Source organism: Neopelma chrysocephalum, unplaced genomic scaffold (genome assembly GCF_003984885.1).
Source record: "Neopelma chrysocephalum unplaced genomic scaffold, ASM398488v2 Primary Assembly neopelma1_59, whole genome shotgun sequence".
Classification (NCBI taxonomy): domain Eukaryota; kingdom Metazoa; phylum Chordata; class Aves; order Passeriformes; family Pipridae; genus Neopelma; species Neopelma chrysocephalum.
The window spans coordinates 23,276,192-23,298,423 of NW_020897714.1; the positions used below are offsets into that span (position 1 = coordinate 23,276,192).

Genomic DNA, 22,232 nt, shown 5'->3' on the forward strand with positions numbered 1-22,232 from the left:
ATTAAAGCAACTGAATAAAATGCTCCTTCTTTGTAATAGGGTAGGAAAAACTTCCCAAGAGAAGTGGCTTAATAATGACAGCTGGATTGCAGCTTGCACCAGTGCTAACTGCAGCAAGTGGCTCCTTTGACTTAGACAAATTAAATTGAAATTGAAGTTGCTATGAAACTACATGTTGCAGTAGCAAAACATATTTACTTAGATGAAGGCAGGAAGGAATGGCAAGGAAACTTAGATCTGACTTGTTTTCCACAAAGGCATAATAAAAAAATCATTTAACTGGGCCTCCAGACGACTATTAAAATCAATTAAAGCTACCTACAAAAATTATTGGACTTGCCAGCCTGAAAGTGGGAAATAAACCCGGATCATGTAGTCTCCTAGTGCCATCTATTGTGTACAGGGAAAACTACAGATACCATGTGTAGGAGTTGCCTATTTTCTCCTTAAGATGTGAGAAATGGTCTTTCTGCATTACAATACCAATTAAAAAATGTAGCCAAAACTCATTAAACCCCTTGTGTTATTTATAAAATACACCAAGTATTATTATTTATGTGTATTTCAGCAACATACAGGACTCTAACCACTGTCAGGCTTCACCATACCAATACTGTATATACATGCATGTGTTGACCACATGAGCACATGCACACCCACAAAAATGCAGTGAAAGACGGACCCAACTGTGATGGGTTTAGTCAAAGCTCATCTTCCAAGGAAATATACATTATCCCTTCTTAAAATGCTGCCTTCCACTGTTTCTTGGAGGAGAACAGCTCTTCCAGCTTCTTCCAGAGAGAATATTTCTAGTGGACATTGTAAACCCCTAGGAACAGTTCACCAACCCCAAACACTCTGCCATCTTCAAGCAGGCCCTCTAAAACCTGAAGGCTTGTGAAAACGTGGTATCAATATTGAGACTAAGACTGTATTTACAGAGCAGTTTAAAATACCAACGTCTTGAATGTCTTTACAAACTTCATACCAGAATGTCAAAAATTCACTGACATGTTACCATAATCACTCTGTTCTGCTTGAAACTTTTGCAACAAGTATCAGGACAAAGTAATAAATCCCTTGCCATCAAGATTATTTTACTACTGTCAAACATATGCTGCTGTCACACACAAGGCAGTGTGCAAACAGAGCAGATCAGAAATTAAAATTCAGAAGACCTCATGAGAAAAGCCAAAGGTGCAATATATGGTGATCACTGGCTTAGCGCACATAGGAAGGAAAAGCAGTGCCAGTAACAGTGTCCTAAGACAAAGTTGGTTTTAGGTATTTTGAGTTGATTGAGTTTCATCCTTACGTGACATGATCTGGAACTGTGACAGGGACCACACCAGTGGTATTTCATCTGCAGATCAAGCTGCATAACCTAGAAAAATGAGCCTTTGCACTTTTGGAAGGGATAGAATGATTTAACATAACCACTAAAAATAACAGCAACTGTCATGTGATTTACCGTATTTTACGTAAAAGGAATTTCTCAATCACTGCTGATGGGCTGACAAATAGAAAACATCATGCAGAGCAGATGATGAAAATATTTCTAGTATAGGTTCCAAGAAAAAATAGCTATTTCTTGTTGCTAAGAAGTCGGAAAATATAGAAAAAGCAACAGAAATCTTTGCGACATTATCCATACCAACCTGTAGAGATCACTTGCTTCTAAAAAATGAAAGGGTATTAACTAACAAGAGTCAGACACAGCTAAAATAGTACACCTTGCTAGAATAATATTTTTTTGCAATTGCTTGCAACTTGTCAACTCCCATTTCAACTGAAAAAGTAATTAAGCTCTTGACTGAAAATCTGCCTGGAGCCAGAGAATAATCACAGTGTTTTCAGTAGTTGTTCACTGCACAAATAAAAAGGAAATAATCCATTGTCTCTATCTGCATGTCGATGCATGCTGATGTTTTTGGCCTAACAAATTTAATAAAAGGTACACGGTTGGCAATGTATTCTTTTGGTCATGAATATAGCTCTCATTAAAATGTACCATGATAAAGCTCAGAAAAAGGTGAAGGATTTCACAGAATCCCAGAATATGCCGAGTTGGAAGGGACCCACAAGGATCATCGAGTCCAGCTCCTGGCCCTGCACAGGACTATCCCCAAGAGTTACACCATGTGTACTTCATTCAGTAGTTCTTCAGTACTTGAATTAACACATTGATTTCAGCAAACAAGATTATCTTAATTCACCCTGAACATTTTTTTCCCCCCTTTAGGATACTGTAATCACTGTAAAGGTTGGTTATCATTTGCAATAACAACTTCAAGCTTCTTATAATTTAGTTTACGAAAACTAGGAATAAAAAACAATAGAAGAACAATACATAGCATAGTAAGAAATATTGTCTTTTCTTAACATGGCCTTCAAAATAACAGGATGTTAATTCTTATGGTTGATATACATTTTCTTTTGAATATTTCTGATCTTCTCTTGAAAGAATGTGTGTCCCTTGCAGGATACCCAATCAGCAAGACATAGGTGCTTTATTTAGTCAGTACTAGGTTTGATTTTGAATTTGATTGTAGCTATCAACCCCTGAAAGATAACCTGATTACTATGGAAAGTAAATCTGCCAATGAAAAACATTTTTACTCTTTTTATTTGGAAGAACTTATAAAGAAAACATCGACTCTTCATGTTGTGAAGCAGCTGAATTTAATACAGTTTAAAATACACATTAAAGGAAATATCAACATACGACTAATCTTAAAACATCACCGTCCAAAACACGCATTCGTTTTATTTTGTGGAAAATTAGCAACTGAAAATCATCAATATTTCTGCATAAACTGTGATAGAGTATGGCAAATGTAATTTTCAGAGAACTGAACTGACAGCCAAGTGGCTAATGCACTGAATGGAGGTAGCAGATCAGTCCACAAAAGAACTTTTTGCCTGCAGATACCTGTAACATCTGACTCCACAATTAGCTCCTTTCTCAGTTTTTCATTACAGAAGTATATAGCAGCAAATATGCCATACCTTCCCTACAGATGCTCTCCAGGTTTTTTTTCTTCAGTTTTATATATATAATACTCATACACATAGGACCAAACATCTGAAATCTACTTGTTTTCCATTCGTTTCCAAAGACTTTTTGGAGACCTTCTTCATTCCATCATTGTAGGTTAAAACACAGGCTGGAAATTTCTGCTTTGAGTTAACCAAATCGGAATAAGATTTCTCTTTAGTGTGGCATGCATAAATGTAAGTTTACTTTCTATTCCCACTTTAGTTGTAAGTTTCCTATGGCCAGCAGTGCATAAAAGGGAAAAAGGGGTAAATTTTTACATATTGCAGTGATGATTAGAAAACACCTTTTCAAGCAATATAGTTTAAACTTCTCCTAGCATTTGTATTTGTATACAATGGCCAGTATCAGAAACCTGTAGCATAGTGTTATCACCTACTAACTTTAAATTTCTAGTCTTGAAACAAAGATGCCCAATTCTGCTCTCAACATCTTCCACAGCCCTTGCAACTTGATAGAGTAGGAATTCAGCCTTAGTGATTTCCATTCCCTTCAGACTTTCCTAACTGTTTGCAAAATGTACTTTCTCCAGTTTAAAACTAATGTTGCTAATTAGACTACAGCAAATTATAAAGTATGAACATGTCCAAAAGGGAAGATCTGAGGAGATCGAGTCCTTGAATGACTTTGCAGTGCTTCTAGGGATTGCTTCTATTACAGTATTTTTAATATAACAAACTGTATAAAACTTACAAAATATTACAAAAAGGCAGCAGGAACATTGCTGTGTTTTTTTTAAAATCTTTTAGTGGATGCTGTTATAGATGTTACAGAGTTAATGGCATGGGTTCTTAATAGAATTTATCAATCCCTGTCCCTCTGTAACATTTTCTATGAGTAAAAAGAAACCTAGAATATTCACAGATATAAAATATTTTTATTTTTCACTATCAGAAGTCTTCATATATTTCTGTTGATATCCTCAAAGAAAATCTCTAAAAAAAAAAAAAACCAAGATCAGCTTAAGATAAATTAATTTTACAGTTCTGCAATCTAACGTACAAGGAGATAAAACAAAACAAAAGAAAAAAGTGTTTAAGAGAAATACATCCTATGGGAATTTTTTTTTAAAAAGGGGATGATTTTTCTTAATTTTTCTTAGTTTCTTAATTCCATCATTTTCTCCTATTTATTATGTTCACAATATTTATATATAGTTAAACTTTGAATGTTTAACACTGTGATCAGAAGTAAAATTATCAACTAAAACTTGTTGATAAGTATTTTGAGGACTACAGCATTGTCTTGCTAATATCCATCTCCAGGGGAAGAGTCTGACTTTTGATAAAAGAGATGCCATCATATATGCAGGCATCAGAGTGATAGACTAGCAATAAACACCTCCCCACAAAATGGTGCATTAAATGATGCATGCATTTCTGAATGGTACTTCAATAATTCTGTCAGTTTTAGAAGGCAGTTATATACCCTTAAGATCATGCATTGTATAATTTTGAACAAGTACTTTTTTAAAAAAATTGAAGTGCTTTTTTCTGCTGAACCTGGGGGATTTTATTATTATTTAATAAGGAAAAGCCCTACAGCCACAGTCTATTCAGTACTAAGTCAAAACTAAACAGACATAGAAATGTTTGCTGTTGGTTAGTAAAATATATGTTAACTCTGAATCCTTGGTTGCAAATTGATTTCTGTACGTGCTTAGAAAGCTATGTACATATTATATAGAGGTATTTACTACTTCCATGCTGTAAGTGAAGAAGGAAGTGAATTAATGGCAAAGTTTTACATTATCTGATGCCAAACTTTGGTTTTACACTAGAGGACATAGAGGGTTCTCATTATTTTTCCACCCTTCCCACCTCCACAAATTCTGGATATGGTTTATCACAGCACCAATTTGTTCTCATATTCTACACTTATGCACATACTTACTTGGATCTAGTTTTCAACTTTCTGGGACTTGTGTGAGGCAGTGCTATAAATGAAAGACCTACATATGGGGTATGAGACCTACAGTGATTATGAGTGAGTCAGTTCATCTTTGTCACTATGGTATAAAGCAGCAGTTCTCAGTAAGCAACAAGAGCTGGCAAGGCAAAGCTTGGGAAAAGCATGCTTTTCTTAAGTCATATAAAAGTGTTTTCTTTTAACTAATCTAGTATTTTCTCTTCCTTAAATTCAGGCTTGATGCATCACCAGATCCAGCTACCCAAACCAGAATGTCTTTTTGTCAGAAATTTTCCAAAAATTATTTGATTTTTTTTGGACTGTGAGGGAATGTCAAGGAAAATGTGTAATATCTAAAAAGAAAGGAAACATCCATTGTTGAAATGCATTGGATTATTATATAAAAATGCTCAGGTAGAAAGAAATGCAGTTTTAATTGCATAATTTATTTTTTTACTACATCAACTTTAGAGGGCCTCTTTCTCAAAAAGATTGGTAAATAAGTAGAATATATTAATTTACTGAATAATTGTCCACACCAGATACCTAATTTACTATTAAACTGAATTTTATGTTTTAAAAATGAGGGGAAAAATACTCATTACCTAGACAGAAATCAGTTTTGACATTGGCAAAATTTGTCTTTGTATAGCTTTGGTGTATCTGTCTGACATAAAGAATGGTAATTTTCAATTGCATTTGTTGTTATACAATTCATAGCACTTAGTCACTAAAAAATGCTAAAATATGTAGATACCAACCTGAAAATCTCTAATGAACGTTAAAAAGAAGAAGATAAAACCAAAGGCCACCGTCCATTCACAGATTGCACTCATGAAATGATAAGTATAATCCTGACGGAATGAGACATAAAACAAATTTTCAAATAAAACAGCTGAACAGAATACATATGGAATGCTATAGACATTTCCTTCTGTTAATTCAATATAAGATTTATGACTCATCATTTCAATATCCTGTTGTATAATTCAGATTTTGTTTTTACAGAATGATAAGTGCATCTCAAGTAAAAAAAAAAACAAAACAAAACAAACAAAACCTCAAGGTATTACTAAGATTGTCTAACTTGTAAAGACTTATCTCACGGCAGCCTTGCCACTGTTTGGTTGAAGTACATTTGCCAAGTTTGATTTTATTAAGCTTTTCAAGCATTATTTTACCTGTTTTTTAATACTTCCTTGTGGCAAAATTTGTCCAAAAATAAAAATTACTTTTCATAGTTATCATTCTGAGAACACTGAAATCAATTAAAATACCTAATATTGACTTAAGTGTGCTTCAGGTCAGATCCCAAATATTTATGGCAATAATAAAGACTATTTAATAAAGAATAGTAAAAAAGCTGAGAAAACCAATGCTGTAAAAAAACCTCAGAAACTTCAGAATCAAATTGGTCCGTTTTTGTTTCATGTGTAAAGTTCATTTTCAAGAAATTGAGGAAGTAGAACAACTAATTTCCAGAATATCTTTTTTTCTTTTTTTTTTTTTTACAGTGGGAAAGTTTTCTTTACTATAGGAAAGTTTCAAATGCTTGGTTAAAATGAAAATCTAACTCTCTAAAGACTGAACCATCCGTTGCAAGTTTCCTTACCCAAGCCACATACACTTTTCTAATGAAAAGTAACCAGCATTGCACAAATCTATTCATGATAATGCACTGTTTAAAGTCTCTAAAATGTTTCTAGTGCTAGACACTTTTAGATAAATATAACAGCATTCCCAAAATAATATGATAGAGGGTAAGTTGGCTACCTAATAAGATTTTACCTTTTCACCTGGAGTCCAATCAATTTTTGTCATGGAAACCTGAGAAGCGAACACAATCACTGGGAAAAACAGTGTAAAGGAAAACCATAAAATTTTAGTGAGTAATAGTGAAAATGTTTGCTTACAAAAAAAAAACACCCCATCTTCACCTTCTATAAAACAGCAGAACCTGAACAACCAGAATATCAAATCAAGATATTAAGAAAACAAGTAAATGAAACACATTATCACAAGGTAACAGGCAGCAGCAATCAAAACACATTTCTGTTGGTTCTTTCAAAATATAGACAATAAGGAGAGACACTCCAAAACTTAGATCATATTTGTGATCAAGAACTGTGGGAGCATAGTCCTTCATTGTTGGAAGGGGAACTATGTTGGTTTCCACTGGTCCACAATAGGTGCTTGATATATTTGTACAACTTCCTCTCAGGAACTGGGAGCATCTTTAAAAACACTTTCCCACCTGCTGAAACCAAAAGCAGGCTATATCTGGCTGACTAATGTGATGAATCTGCTGTGACCAGTTTTCAACGCTGGCAGATCACCCAAATCCAATGAAATTAATGGGATGGCTCTAAATTTCAGCATGCCATGGGAAAAGCCAGTGTGTTGAGTGTGTCTTTAGGGGAGGCAACTAATGAAGACTAGCATCGACCAACATGATCAAAATCACCTGCTAAGGCTTGAAGGAAATCTTGCCACCTGTATTTTTATACATCTGTGTGTTTGGTTCATTGTAGAAGCAGTGCCTCCCTTTTGCAGGCCTTTCTCCCTTCTCTCCTTCAAATGAAGGAGGTTGGAAAGTTGGTCTAGCTTTATTAGTGTATGATCCTGTGAAGAACACTGGGGAATTGGTTTGAAATATACCACTGAAATAAGAGATAAAGCTTTTTAGAAGACCCCATCTTTATGCTATTAATGGTGTCTCAACATGCTATATTATATGCATTAAAGAGCCCTAAGCAAAGAGTGTAACTTCATTTTCATCCTTTATCTACAATGTTTTAACTTAAAAGGAAAGTCATGAACACATAAAGGGAAAACCGTGGGATACACCACAAAGGATACTGGGAATGAAAGCAATGCATGATATTGCAGATATGGCCATTCTTATGTGACACACAAAGTAAGAGTTCCATCGTGGACAGGACTTGTAAGAGATTATAGACTGAAGTGTAATGTATACAACACCCGAGCCAAATGCCACCAAAGCTCCTATGTCATGGACACTGGGAACAGCCAGCTCCTGGAAAAAGAATCAGCATAATGGTTAGCTGCTACTATCTGAGTAGTGGTAGGAATCAATGAGACATGAGGAGACAGCAGCCACATTATGTTGGGCACACACAAGGAATGGGAAACAGTCCCTTTTCCAAACAGTCTACACAGGGAAGACTAAAGAAAATAGGAAAAGAGTAGCTCAGAGAAGTAAACTAACCATGTCCAAAGCCACTGGGTCAGTCCTTTCCCATGTTCATGTAAAAGTTTAGATCAGTTTTAGTTCTGTTCAACAGTTGCTCTAATACCAATTAATGTTTTCACAAACAGGAACTGGCTTGTGTTTTTCTTGAAAGGTTCTTATACTTCCTTCTTCCCCATACCCTGATAGATTTTAACCCCATATTGAAATTCTGATATCCATTTGTGTGGCCAGACTGTAATGGTAAAATGTCAAGGGTTCTAAATAGTGACTCCTATAGCTCCATCCCCCACCCTCCAGTGGCCAATCACAAGGCTCCAAGAAATAAGTTAGGAGAATATTAGTAATATATATATATAAAATATATATATGTGGCCTATATTTTTGTAATATCCTGCCTATGGAAAATTCTCTCCTTTATAATAAAAACAAGTAGCATATCCAGTAGCAAAAGAGATTAAGATTCCAGAGAAATTACTGTATTCTAAATGTTTCAAAAACTTTTACAAAACCAAAGATATGGCACATTGGAATCCAATATCAGTCAGGTAAGTTACGTTTAAAGCTCCTTTCTGTCACCAGAGTGTAACCAAACAGGTGGTATGAACCTATGAACTGATCTACTACAGATCTGTTTTCTTGATTCATGAAAACATATCTATACCCTTTCATTACGTATCTTAACATCTTTCCTGCCTGGAGGCCACTGTTTTCTTTGTCTTGTAATGGTGGTTATGTCCACGTGGTCTCTTAAATTCTTTTTCCCCAGGTTTTTCTTTATACTCATTCCCTTTTATCTCTCTGTGACGTATTAAGTTCTACCAGAATTTAAAGCACGTTCCTCACATAGGTATTTAAGTGGCAGCTCATCTATACTTGCATTTTCTTCTCCTCTGTCCCAATTTTTGCCTCCTATATATACAGGAATGGCAGGATTTGGTATGGAAAGTATTAAACAAGCATTGCATTTAGCCCTATACACAATACAGAGAGCTTTGCTAACATGGCTGTCGTGATTGCTCCTATCAAACTGTCACAGTTTCCTTTAAAAAGACCATCACACTCAATCCCTACAGAACCTGAGACCTGTTGGTACATGTGCTACAGTAAGCCTCCTAACTTTTCCAGGCAAAGGCAGGAAGATCACTCTTTAGTCATGTGTAATGTCTAACAAGCAAAACCAGAGCTGCTACGACCTGGGATTTCACTTTGCCTTGTTCATTAAGGACTACAGGGTTTTGCCTTCCACATCCAATTATCTTCTTAAAGCTAACCCTCCACTGTCTTTCATTTCTGTATTTCAAGCATTGTGTTATTTAAAACAGAGAACAAACATTCACGACCATTTCTTATTTTCTCAGAAAATCATTTGCTTTTAAGGGACACATTCTTAGTGTTTTGTCCCACCTTGTTCTTCACTTTTACTAAGTGTTCAGACATCAATACCATTAAACCTCCATGCTACCTACCCTGTCTCACCTTGAAGCAAAAAGGCTGAAAAAAATTTCCCTACAATTAATTATGCCACTTAAAAGACTCACCACAAGTGGCACTAGATTGAGTAAATAAAAGCAAACCTTAAATATTTCAAGTATAATTTCACACCGAAGCCTTTTTAGCAGACTAGGTATTTTGCTCTGGAGAAAGAGATGATGTGATGATGTGATTGACACTACTGATGCCCAGTAGTGTCAATCAGCTCTACTACAGTACTCAGGTATGGTGTTAAGAAACTAACAGGTAGTGCCCATGAACATAAATTTCCTGCATGACACACTGATTAGAGGGACTAGACTGAATACTAAAGACATAACTTCTAATTCCAGCTTTGCTTTGATCTCCTGACCTGAAACAATCACCTTGAACAAATCTCACATCCTCTTTATGTCTCATTTATTCTACTAAATGGGTAAATGGGGATAGGAATGTACTGTTCACTGGTTGTACACTATACAGTTAAAAGACTAAAGACTTGCAAGCCACCATTTGCAGCTTCCTGGACAAGTAAGCATGCTCAAAAATCAGCTAGGGAGCTGCTTAGCAAGATTAGATCCTTACTGTGTTCTGAACCCTTTCTACAAACTGCACTTAGCATGGAAAGCAAGGTCAAAGCAGAAAAAATAGAAATTAGGTAAGGAAGGAGTTTAAAACTGGCAATGAGAGAAAACAGAGATGAGATAAGAGCGAATGTTATAACAGTCAAGGGACCCCTTTGGGAACATTAGCATCAAAGTTTCTGCTTCCCTGACTGTCACAATTATTTTGCATTCTTGAATTTGTCTTATTGAAGCTGAGTCTGTTTTCTATTTCAGTCAAGCAACGCTGTTCCCCATCATCCATCTTTTTTTTGTGCCACATATAAATCTTATTGATAAGAGTACAGATTTTTAAAAGTAAAACAGTGTGCTTAGAATAGACTACAGTGCCTGTGGTGTTTGCAATCCACACATACTGCCTGGATGTAAAATTAAAAAGGGTAAGGTATCAGTCTAAGGCAGCGTTTTTGTCTGAAAATACCATGTCCATTACGTGTAAAACTGTACTGGCTGCTGAAGCCCTGACAATCTTTATTTTCAATTCCTCTATATGTTGTCAGGTCACAGTATGAGCACACCAGTATTTACCAAACTGTTCCAAGGTAGGCCACCCTTTAAAAGAAATAATATAGCTGTTTCCACAGATTTAAAGGCAGTGTCTCAAACTATCTGCCAATTAGATTTTACTCGATTCTAAGCTGAAGCTTTCAGTGCAATTGTCCTAATACTTCTTTGTGTCAGAATCTACCCTATCACACACTTCCTCACCAGAAAAGGTGAAATTAATAATCTGTTTCAGTATTTTTTGTCTCTATTGAATTTTCTTTCAGACACTGAGGAGTGGATTTTGATTTTTAATGAGATGTCAAATTCCTTCTGGCAAAGTAAGCAGTAATTCTACATGTCTCTATAAATAAAGACTTAATATGTTGTTATGCCATCTCCCACAGACTCAAAACAACAGGCTGATACTGTGCTCAATGTTCTGACTTGTCAGGTAAGTCTAGTTTATTCTGTAGGAAGTTCTGCTAGTGAGTGTGCCATCATTCAGGTAAAAATGCAGGTGCATTTGTTAGTCTGACTTATTTTGCCCTCCCTAACTGGAAGCAAACTAAACTTTGAATAGCAAAGCTTTTCACAGTCCAATTCTCATAGTAAAAATTTTGCAGCAAAAGCATCCATATTAAGCTGTTTTATAGTACAGACCTTTTACAAGACAAGCACACAGAAAACCCCTTACTGACATAACTGCACAAGAAAAAAATCTAGTATATAGGGAGAAAACAAATCTATCTCTTTAAAGCTACTGAATAAAGGCAGGAGCAAGAAAGGCATTCCTACTTCATTTGCCAATTATCCACCTTGGGATAGTGTTAATCACTTTTACCTATTTGAAATTTTAACTGGTAAAACAATGTTAGTTTCATTTATGACATGAAATTTATGGTCATACCTGAAAAGTTGCAACTATACCCATTCCAATACAGCCCATCAATCCAATACATAATGAAAACATGTTGCACGAAGACCTAACAAAGCGCGATGACTCATTTTGCTTCTCTATTAATAAATATCTGATGTACATTGTAATTACACCTGAAAAAAAAACCAAAATATATATTTTGTTCAATGATCATGTATTGCTTATATTTTAACACCTTTTCCTGTTACAAAGGAGCATGCAGAATGAAATTATAAGCATAATACAGTAACTAATATTGCCTTTAAATCTACTGGGATGAAGAAAAAAGTAGTGAATTTCAGATATATTACTTTCAGATAAAACTTTAACATTATCTTAGCCTTAATGTCACACATTATTGCTATCTAGGAATAACTGTACATCACTTCAAGAAAAACACCAATTTAAATCCCATTCTCCTGGGTGTTTTTGGGCAGAGGCATTGCCATTCCGCATTAGGAACGGATGTCACAGGGAGATGAACTATAAGCTGGAAGTGGGAGGTTTTATTCTGCTCTGATACACAGTCTTTTACGAGAACTACATCTCCTTATAATGGATGGTCTGTAAAATCAATTCATTTTTGCAGTCCTACATATGTGACCCCAATATGCAGTTCACTCCTGACAAACACCTGTACTGGATAAAAAAATCGTGGTTCATCAGGAAATAATAAGCCATAGACCGGATTCCACAGTTCCATATAACACAGAACATAGTTTTGTTCTATCTACAGTTGGAAAAATACATCAGGTAGCTTTGCCCAGGCACTGTGAGGTTACATGAAAGATGCCAAGATAGTGTCGTTGAATGAGGGTCTTACAAAAGATAAAATATGTGATTTTTACTTTGCCTTAAGGCCATGGTAGACTACACAGCTATCGATCCTCCATCCCCTAGAAGTGAATAGAAAATGCCAAACTTCCTGATTCCCATCAGTCATTTTGTAGAGAAGTAAGCATGTTGCGGATAAAACCAGATGTTGCTTCAACACAATTCTTCCCTTTGCTGCAGTATATTAGCAACTGAAGTGTCCCCATATCAGAGACAGAGTTTTTGCACAGTAATTATACCATCTTTCTTCCTCTTTTATTTCCAGCCGTGTTGACTACTTTGCCCTGATGAGGTGCTCTTAAGAGACATAAGTGCCTCTAAGCCTGCACTAACTGATCCTAAGGACCTGGCCCTCTGGCTATTACTTACATCTATCTGACACTACCATTTGACTGTGGAGTAATTTTTGTGCAGAATACTGAATGGACTGCAATATAAGCAGACAGCTTTTGCTAATTCTCATTTCTTCCTTCTGGTCAAACCAAGTTCTTTATACATACCTAAAAGAGCTGAAATATTAATCATAAAACCAAAGACACCACTTTCTGGAGGTTTTGTTCCAGTGTCACTAAAGCAGGAAGAGAAAGAAATTAACAGTTAATTGAGATTCGTGAAACATAAATGAGATGTACACATGAAATCCTAAGAAAAATGTAACTTGTGTGAACTGCTGTTTTGGGGATAGGGCTTTTAAACATATCTTCTGCTGAACATGTAGCCTACATTTGTAGTAGTGAATCTTCCTTTTCATAAAGAAAGTGTATTTTGAGAGCATACTATTTGAACTGTTTCTTCCTTTTCTGTATTCAACGTGCAGAGATGTGACAGAGCAATACTTTGTTCATGAATGACATGATTACATAAATGACATTTTAGAAATGGCATTTCTTTTATCCACTGAATTAACACTGTGATAGAGTAAAACATATCTAATGGCATCTCACATCTTAAGATGTGAGAGAATTTGGCTTAATTTCCTGATTGTCTTAAAAGGATCTTACCCCAGGAGAGTAATTGTGTTCCAATGCCCAGGAATGTTCCTAGGAGGGGTTTAATTTACTAATGTAGATGCAGCTTAAGGGTGAACTTGCCAACAGCTGCCGCATGAGGAGCCCCGAAGAGAAGATACAAGGACTCCCTGAAACAACATCTCAGCCTTGGCCATATTGATCAACATAACTGGTCTACTCTGGCCTCCAATCAGGAGGTCTGGAGACACACTATCTTTAACGCCGCTGATGCCTTTGAGAAAGCACGCAGGATCTTGAGGAGAAAAGACAACGCAGAAAGAATCGTGCCCTGCAGAATTTACCACCTAAGGAGTCTCTCTGCTGTGCCTTTTGCAACCGGATATGCCTGTCTTGTATTGGTCTTTTTAGCCACCAGCGCGCTTGTAACAAACATGGGTAGAGACCTTTCCCAAATCTTCGTTCGCAAAGCCTAGCCATGATGAGATGCAGCTTAAGAGTAGTCTACACCCAAGGTGTTGTCTCTTCTGCTGAAGCAATTCACCCTTATAGTGGATAATTAGAAATTCACTGGGATAGAAAGAGGGAGCATGAGTGTGAGAATATCTACAGAATTTATATACATAAGTATGTGCATAGATATATACATATGAAAAACACCACATATACAAAATATTTGCTGTGTAGAAAACAGAACACCTTGATCACAGAATCCTTTTCTCTCTTTTCCCTACATATGTGCAAACATCCACCCCAAAGAATGCCCTTTCTTCACAAGATGAACATATGCCTGAGAGTACGTGGGCTCAAGTGCCCTCAAGCAAGACTCTTTTATAGAGGGTGAGCGCTCTGTTGAAGGAACAATACTGTGATGCTGTCACCTCTTTACACTATTTTTCTTGTCCAATGTCTATTTTTTCTTGTCCAACATACAATCAGTTGATATCTATTTGATCAGGCTCTGTTGGTCAAGCCAATGGAAAACATCTAGTTCTTAAATCTTTACATAATTTGGGTGTGAGCTGAGTTTTCAGTTACTGGGCAGTACCAGGAGGCACAATTGTGTGTGTAAACAGAGGCACCCAATGAACTCTACTGTCAGAAATGTAAACATGTAAGGGATTCAGTTAATGTCAAAGTTTATTGGAAACTGAGCAAAGATTCTGAGACTTAACTGTTCTCCGAGGGTGGGAGTGTCAACCTGCTGGAGGGTAGGAAGGCTCTGCAAAGGGATCTGGACAGGTTGGATTGAGGGGCTGAGGCCAAGTGTATGAGGTTCAATTAGACCAAGCGCTGGGTCCTGCACTGTGGCCATAACAACCCCATGCAGTGCTACAGGCTGGGGGAAGAGCAGCTGGAAAACTGCTGAGCGGAAAAGGATCTGGGGGTGTTGGTGAACAGCAGCTGAAAATGAGCCAGCAGTGTGCCCAGGTGGCCAGGAAAGCCAACGGCCTCTGGTGAGGCCACACCTCAAGTGTTGTGTCCAGTTCTGGGCCCCTCACTACAAGAAAGACATTGAAGTGCTGGAGTGTGTCCAGAGAAGGGCAGCAAAGTGAAGGGTCTGGAGCTCAAGTGCTATAAGGAGCAGCTGAGGGAGTTGGTGTTGTTTAGCCTGAAGAAAAGGAGGCTCAGGGGAGACCTTATCACTCTCTACAACTACCTGAAAGGAGGTTATAGCCAGGTGGGGATCAGGCTCTTCTCCCAAGCAACCAGCGACAGGACAGGAAGATATAGTCTTAAACTGCACCAGGGGAGGTTTAGGTTGCACATTAGGAGGAAAGGGTGATAGACACTGGAATGGACTGCCCAGGGAGGTGGTGGAGTCCCACCATCCTGGGAGGTGTTTAAGGAAAGCCTGGGTGTGGCACTTCATGCCATGGTCTAATTGATATGGTGGTGTTTGGTCCTAGGTTAGACTCAATGATCTCAGAGGTCTTTTCCAACCTAACTGATTCTGTGATTCTGTGTATGATGGGACAAGCAGGTACTAGCTAGATGTGGGGGTTTTATGTGATTCAAGAAGATGAATATTCTTCTTTCCAACAGTGAGGCTGGATTAGGTTTCAGTGCTAAGCTTCTGAACCTACCGCTGGGTGCAGCCAAAATGACAGCTGCTCAGCATGAATGCTTGTGCTCTCAACATCCAAAAGAGAAAGCAATCTCTACTTAAGCAATCATTCTTAAAGATTTTGACAATTTTGTTAAGTTCAAGACAGAAGAGTATGACTATCTCAAAAGACTTGATTTTCTTTAGAAATTAATATTTACTCTCAAACCCCTTCTATGTCCAGAAGGATTTGTGTAACCAGTTGCTAAGATGATTTACCAACAACAGGAGGAAGTTTAGGATAAAGGAAGAATCCTTTTCTATGAAAAACTGATGCAAAAATAGAGAAAATGAAAACATTTATTTTTACTAGAATAGTTCTTGTTGTAATGCTTTCTGAAGACTTGTTTCAGCTTGTACTCTGTACTAGTCTTATTCGTCTTTGATAGTGGAATTGACAAAAACAGTAAACTAACTCTTTTTTGTTTGTTTGTTTGACACATCTGAAAATCATTTTAATCCATGTTTCATTTGGTCCATTTTTTAACCTTCAACTTCACATCTTTTCCTCGTGTTTCTGGAGTGTTTTCATTAATATGACAAAGGACTCTATTTAAAAAGTCAGCCACTTGTGACAATCTTCAAGGACTTTTTCAAATCAGGAACCGCTCTGTGGTAAGTACAGGACTGTAATCACTTCAAAGCTTTTGAAGGACTTTAGGTGAGAAGAGAATGGAATTGGCACATGCATAGAAAGCCATGTGAAGTTCTTGGAACACATCATAAGAGCAATCCAAATAACCTAAAATTGCACTGGTCTCCATTTTTTAATTAAAGCTTTTTTCAAGCTTTATAGGTGAATTTTGCTATTGTTGATTTTTAAACTCAATAGATGTATGCTTTCAAGAAATTTCATACCAAGAATACTAAATTACATCTACAATCTATGTACAAAGTACTGCACTGGACTTTTAAGGACACAATCTTTTTAATGTCATATTTTCCACTGAAAAATCCCTGAAGCTAAATGAAGACTTAGGTTCATTTTCGTTTTGCTTCTGATCTGCTGCTATGGAAAAAAAAGATTAGAAAAAAAAGTATGGGTGACAGTCCCTTTCTTATTATGAAAAAGACAAAAAGCAAATGGCATATTTGAAACAAAAATGTGCTCACTTATTTGGAGTGGTGCCTAGGCGAGCTCTGCCACCACTGAAAAGATGAAGAATCCTATACTTGTGTCACCATCTCATGCAATAGAATTCTAAAACCAAACAATATTCTGAAGAATGGAAAGACAAGAAGGTGGAGGAGACAAGGAATAAATATTTTAGGGCCAAAAGACTCATCGTCATCTAATTACTACATAGCCATCATAAACTATTTCTCTCCAAACTTGTCACAAATTTTTAAAATAGGAAAATTCTATTCTCCGTACAGGGATTCTTATTGATCCGGAGGTACTACCTGATAGCAAATACCTTTATGAAAATTCCCTTTATGCTTTCACTGAGAATTCAAACCACAGAACAGCCACCCCAGCACATCCAAATTAGTTTGGATTTTGAGTATATTAGCAAAAGAACTAGTTTGGGCATAATCTAATTTTAGGACTCAGCTGCTAGAAAACACAAAATCATGTTCGTTTTATCCACCCAGAAATGTATTGACTTTACTTGATGAGACATTATCACAGTTTAAATGACAAATTCAGGTGTGGTCTCTCGCTGTGACAGCTGTTACATGGTAAACAAATAAAATTAATAAGTTACCTCAAGGCATACACAGGGTACTTGAGGAACGTATATAAGAATTACAGAAATGTTGAACTAAAGTTTGTCCATATTCTTCTCCTTTGTGTAACTGGAATTTTCCCATACGAGCTCTATTTAATTTTTAAAGCTCATTTTAAGATATTGCACAACTTATATGTTGCAACATTCTTCCTCTTTTTTATGATTCTAATCTTTACTAAATCACATTCTCAATCACATGATTCAGATTCTTAGGCTAAAGTAATGACCTGCAAAATAAAATATGAACTATGGTATGACTATTGGCCTGAGTACTTAAAAGGAAATATCATATTACTCCCAAGTGCACCTTCTACAAAGATCTTATACTTAAACCATGTGCCTTTAGAATTATTACAGATTCTTCAACAATAGCCAATGTATATCCTTAATCCAAATGTGGTGTTAAATGGATGTAAAACAAAAAAGACTTTTAAAAAACTTTACTAGTAAATGCAGAAGGCCTGAAATGTGATTGGCTATCACTGATGCAGCCTCTCAAGTCTTTGCTTTGTTTGGGTTCTTTTAGGGTATACTGACATTTATTGTGATTCTGTACTAAAGGATAAGAATGATTTTTTTTCTGTGATCTATTCCGTTAGATTGATGTAACTATGGCAGCTGCAATACAGTCATCAGAGTCATAGAGCTGTGACTTAAAGGTTTGGTCTATCTCTTTAAAAAGAATGACACAATTAAGATACTTGGGCTGTCAAAAACTTAACTGAAAACACAATTATACAGAAAAAACCACATCCTGTTTTCTCATATATTTTATTTTATGACATGGCTTAACATAAGAAACATAATTTGTCAAATTTCTCACTACAGGACCTCAAAATCCTTCTGAGCACAAACCATACACTGAGAATGAACAGTTATATCAAATGTGGTTTTTTCCCTTGGTTAATAATAGATAAATTACACTGATCAGAAGCGCTTTTGTGTCAGTAAAACTGTGTATGTAATCAAGGACGAGCCGTAAGGTATTTGTTCAAGTACAAGAACAAGGCTTTCCAAGAGCTGAGCCCAAATTTGTGCAGATAATCTTAAAAAGTTTTGCTAACATAAGCATGTGGCCCAAGTTTCTCTGGCTCAATTTGAATGAAGCTCAGCTTTCTTGTGGGCTGTGGTGTCATTTGCACTTGCCTATGATGACAAAACCTAATTTTCAATCAAATTTGCTTGTATGTGCCAATCAGGTTAGCAGTCTTCTGAAATTATGAATGTCCATGAAGTCTTTCAAGGAATTAGGTCTAGCTGTATCTTGAAAGATGTATTTTAAAATCTTGTTTAGATCTTCTGTATATCAGAAACACTCTTGGATATCTGGCTAAGCTTTAATATATTAAGAGATAAAATCTAGCAATTTCATAGTTTATATTTAAATGTTAACATAAATCATAAGCAATGATTTATACAGAACTGCACTTAAGTGACTAAGGTTTTAGAAAAGAGATGCCAACCACCTCTTGGGAAGTCTTTTACACTCATTGGTCCTATTCTGAAATTTTAAATACGTGTGTTTGTGGGGATGTGTGTACAGCAAAAACCATCATAGGGCTTCGAGTCCTGCCATCATCTGGTGCACTTTGGCCCAGTTCTGTGGAGTTATACAAACAAAGCTACATTTCCACCACTTGATTGTAAAGTTTTGCTAGGATCAGGCCTTCAGGACACTTTGGCTCCAGCAGAAAACTGTTTCAGGTCCTTTCCACTGCATCTGCCAGCGTTTGGGTCCTGTGGCTCTCGGAGAAGCCCGGGCACTGGAGGTGTGATGGGTGCCCCCCATCACAGGGAGGCCCTGCCACCACTACCTCTCCTCCTCTGGGGTTCCCACACCCGACTGGGAACCCCTCGGAACCGCCGCCTGTGTGTCACGCGCACACACACACACACACAGCTCCCCCCGCTCCTCGGGAGCTCCCACCGCGCTCCCGCCTCACCTGATGTAGGGGACGAGGGGTTCGACGTGCCCCTCCAGTACGGCGATCGCATAGGAGATGATGAAGGCGGCCGAGGACCAGCTGACGAGCAAAGCGGGGACGAAAGCCACGCCGGGCATGCAGCACAGCATCGCCGGCGACTGCCCTGCCCGGGGCACGAGCGGCGGGGCGGCAGCACCCGGACGGGCTCCGTGGCGGCGCCCTGAAGTCCCGGACCGTGACCGAGGACCTGGGGGACGCACACAGAGGCACTCACACGTGTCTTTTCCCGCCAGGCAGCGGCGCTGCCGCCTCCAGCGGCCCCGGGGATCCCCCGCCGCCCGACGACTTCACTTTCGGTTCTCCGCAGCGGTGCCTCGGGGCAGTGCCCGCCCCGCCCGCGGGCGGCCCCGAGGGCGGCGGGGGCCGGGGACCGCCGTGGGGCCCTTCGCCTTTCACCCCTGCCCACACCTGGAAGCAGCGCTTCGGAGAGTTTCTGACCTCAGAAATCCTCCCCACAGCCCCGGCTCCGGCGGCTGCCGCCTCTCGGGGCCTCTCACGCCCTGTCGGGGCAGGGAGCGGGCGGTGCGATGCTGCCGGGCGGTGCTCGGCGGGCGCTGCGGGACACGCCGGCTTGTGCCTTCTTTAAAAGGGCTAAAAAAGTGGTCCAGTGTGCGCGTTTAGCGGCTCTTCGCCTCTTGCCGGCCGAGGGGCAGCAGGTCTTCACCGGGGCGTGGAACGGGAGGTGCAAACCTGTTCAGAAACCCCGGCGTCTGGAGGTCGCATTGTGGAGCCCTGCATGGTACACACCTCATCCGCCTGGGACTTTCATTTCAAGCACATAATGTAGCCTTGATTTGCAAATCTTCCATGAGATTCACTTTTTCACATGCTTAGAGGGAAACCATCGTTTAATTGAAAATCATGCCATGTTCAACATTTTTGCTTTGGCTTAACCTGAAGCCATGGACAACCTGTCAAGGTTGTTTATGTTTCCTTTGACCATTCATAGTTATCTGCCTTCCAAACTAACGTAAACGCAAGGTCACCATTCTACAACAAAGACGTACATGTGCACACTCTACCTCTCTCCCTGAAAATGTATTGGGAATCTTGGTTTAGTACACATGCCCTGTGGTGGATGCATGTAAGGTGAGTACTTGTCAGGCCTTTGAAGGTATTAGGAAGGGAGATAGAAATTTAATAAAAGGACTTGCTTGGAACAGTATATCTTGGTGGAAGTACAGAAAAGTAATAAATTATTGTACCCCTAAGACTGGAGGTACTCTACACCCTATGCCTTTTGGCAGTAGCGTATTGCTCGTATTCTTTACATACAACTTGAGTGTAATAATTCACTGATACTTCATATTTACAGTTGATTACTTAAAAAAAAGTTCAGTCCCTTTTCATATTCGCTAATACTTCTGTACTACTCAGAAAGAGAGTATTTTATATAAAGCAAAAGAAAGAGTTTGGGCAAAAAAATCAACACCAAACCACAAAATCATACTTAATATTTCCATAGCTAGTCTGTCTTCTAGTAATTTTGAGTGACTGAAATTTCTAGCTGAAAGAACAGGTTTACTTCTTTTTAAGTTAGAGGTGCAAAAATAATTGAATTAAACTAATATTTGAGATGTCTTAAGATATGCTGGTTTAAAAATTCTTCTTTAATTATGCCGCAGTATCAGGTATCTTTGGGTTTTTTTCCTTTGAAACAGAAAATCAAAGAAATACTATACAGGCACTACATCTGGTGTCTTTTGTAAATAAATGAACTACAGAAATGTCCTAATGTTTATTATATGCATAGAAGTAGAATTTTACATTTAAATGTCAGTAATTTAGTATTCTGGTTTGGTTTCCTGCAGAAAGAGGAAGGGACTCACTTTATTTTACTGCATCAACATTTAAGTCACATTGTTGGAAAAATGTTTCATCCACAGTTTGGCAAAATCATTGTACTAACTTTGGTTTTGTAAGTAGTAAATAAATCTCTCTTAAGTATGAGTTGAGTATTTCAATTCTTCACATGACTTTTTGAAATGCCTGAACAGTATTTGGAGTAAAAGACACACGTTTGGCTCAAGCAGGTGGCAAGTTACTCTTTGGTGATCACTAGGAAAGGCACTTGGTTGCTATGTAAACATTTATTAGAGCTCATGTGGTGTTTCTTTTTCTTTATAATTTTATTGTAGAAGGTAGTCAGTAACAATATATAATTAGAGTAGTGATCTTTAATTGCTTGCTCTGGCTGTCATACACAGGCGTTCAAAACCGTAATAAAATTGAAAGTACAATTTTTATCCTAGCTGGTTACTTCCCTGTTCTCCAAGAAGTTTTATCCCTTTTTTGAACTTGGAAGTGCTTCCAGTGTAGAACAAAAAACCTAAAAATCTGTGAGAAGTTTACATATAGAATATAAAAACTTAAGGTCTGCAGGTTTTGCACTCACAGATTACTTGCTGAATTTATTTACATGTAAACCAGAGCTAGATATTCAGGGAACTCCACTATAATGACATACCCCCTGGAATGCACAGACTTACAACTGCTCATAAGCAGAACTTGATCTTCCCAGGGAATAAAGTGAGAGAGAAGAGGAAGAATTTGTTGCTTGTAAAGAGAAAAGCAGCATATGGTGAAATAAGGGAAAGAGGGTGTGAGGGCTGTGCAACAGCTGGGGACTGCTGTGGTAAAGATAGTATTGACTGGAAAGAAGGAAACAGTTTCCAGACGCAGGTTGTACCAGAAGTACATTTACAGAAGGAATCGAATCCACTACCTGTAACTTCTTCAGATTACTGTGTGAAGAGTTCAAGATGGTTTGTGGTATCTCTTCCCTTCCTCTTTGGTCACATGCCAACATCTTTAACCTCTCAGTAACAAAAGCATGTGTAAACTATTCGCACCTCTGACATGAAGTTTGGAATGGCAGTACTAACAATCTACAACGCCTGTGAAGTCCTATGCTGTGAGGCATTCATGAC

At 38.0% G+C, this 22,232-nt stretch overlaps 1 protein-coding gene and 1 long non-coding RNA gene across 2 annotated transcripts; one reads left to right on the plus strand and one right to left on the minus strand.

Moving 5' to 3' along the window:
- Positions 1-1,180: 1,180 nt before the first annotated feature.
- DRAM1 (DNA damage regulated autophagy modulator 1) lies at positions 1,181-19,521 on the minus strand. The gene is made up of 7 exons (XM_027680479.1): positions 19,261-19,521; positions 13,010-13,077; positions 11,667-11,809; positions 7,826-8,003; positions 6,755-6,813; positions 5,728-5,820; positions 1,181-3,993 (listed from the first exon to the last, which is right to left on the minus strand). The coding sequence occupies exons 1-7, from the start codon at positions 19,389-19,391 to the stop codon at positions 3,949-3,951; spliced, it is 717 nt and encodes a 238-aa protein (XP_027536280.1). The 5' UTR covers positions 19,392-19,521; the 3' UTR covers positions 1,181-3,948.
- LOC113966150 lies at positions 10,764-12,868 on the plus strand. Its single transcript, XR_003533715.1, has 3 exons — positions 10,764-10,815; positions 11,164-11,210; positions 12,775-12,868. It is a non-coding gene; the product is annotated as an uncharacterized LOC113966150 (long non-coding RNA).
- Positions 19,522-22,232: the final 2,711 nt, after the last annotated feature.

Coding starts and splice junctions, on each gene's coding strand:
- DRAM1 (XM_027680479.1), bottom strand. CDS start 19,391: ATGCTGTGCTGCATGCCCGGCGTGGCTTTCGTCCCCGCTTTGCTCGTC. Junction 8,004..11,666: donor GTATAGTTGCAACTTTTCAG/GTATGACCATAA, acceptor TTCTTTTTCCAG/GAGCTGGCTGTTCCCAGTGT. Junction 6,814..7,825: donor ATGCATTGCTTTCATTCCCA/GTATCCTTTGTG, acceptor TGTTTTTCCCAG/TGATTGTGTTCGCTTCTCAG.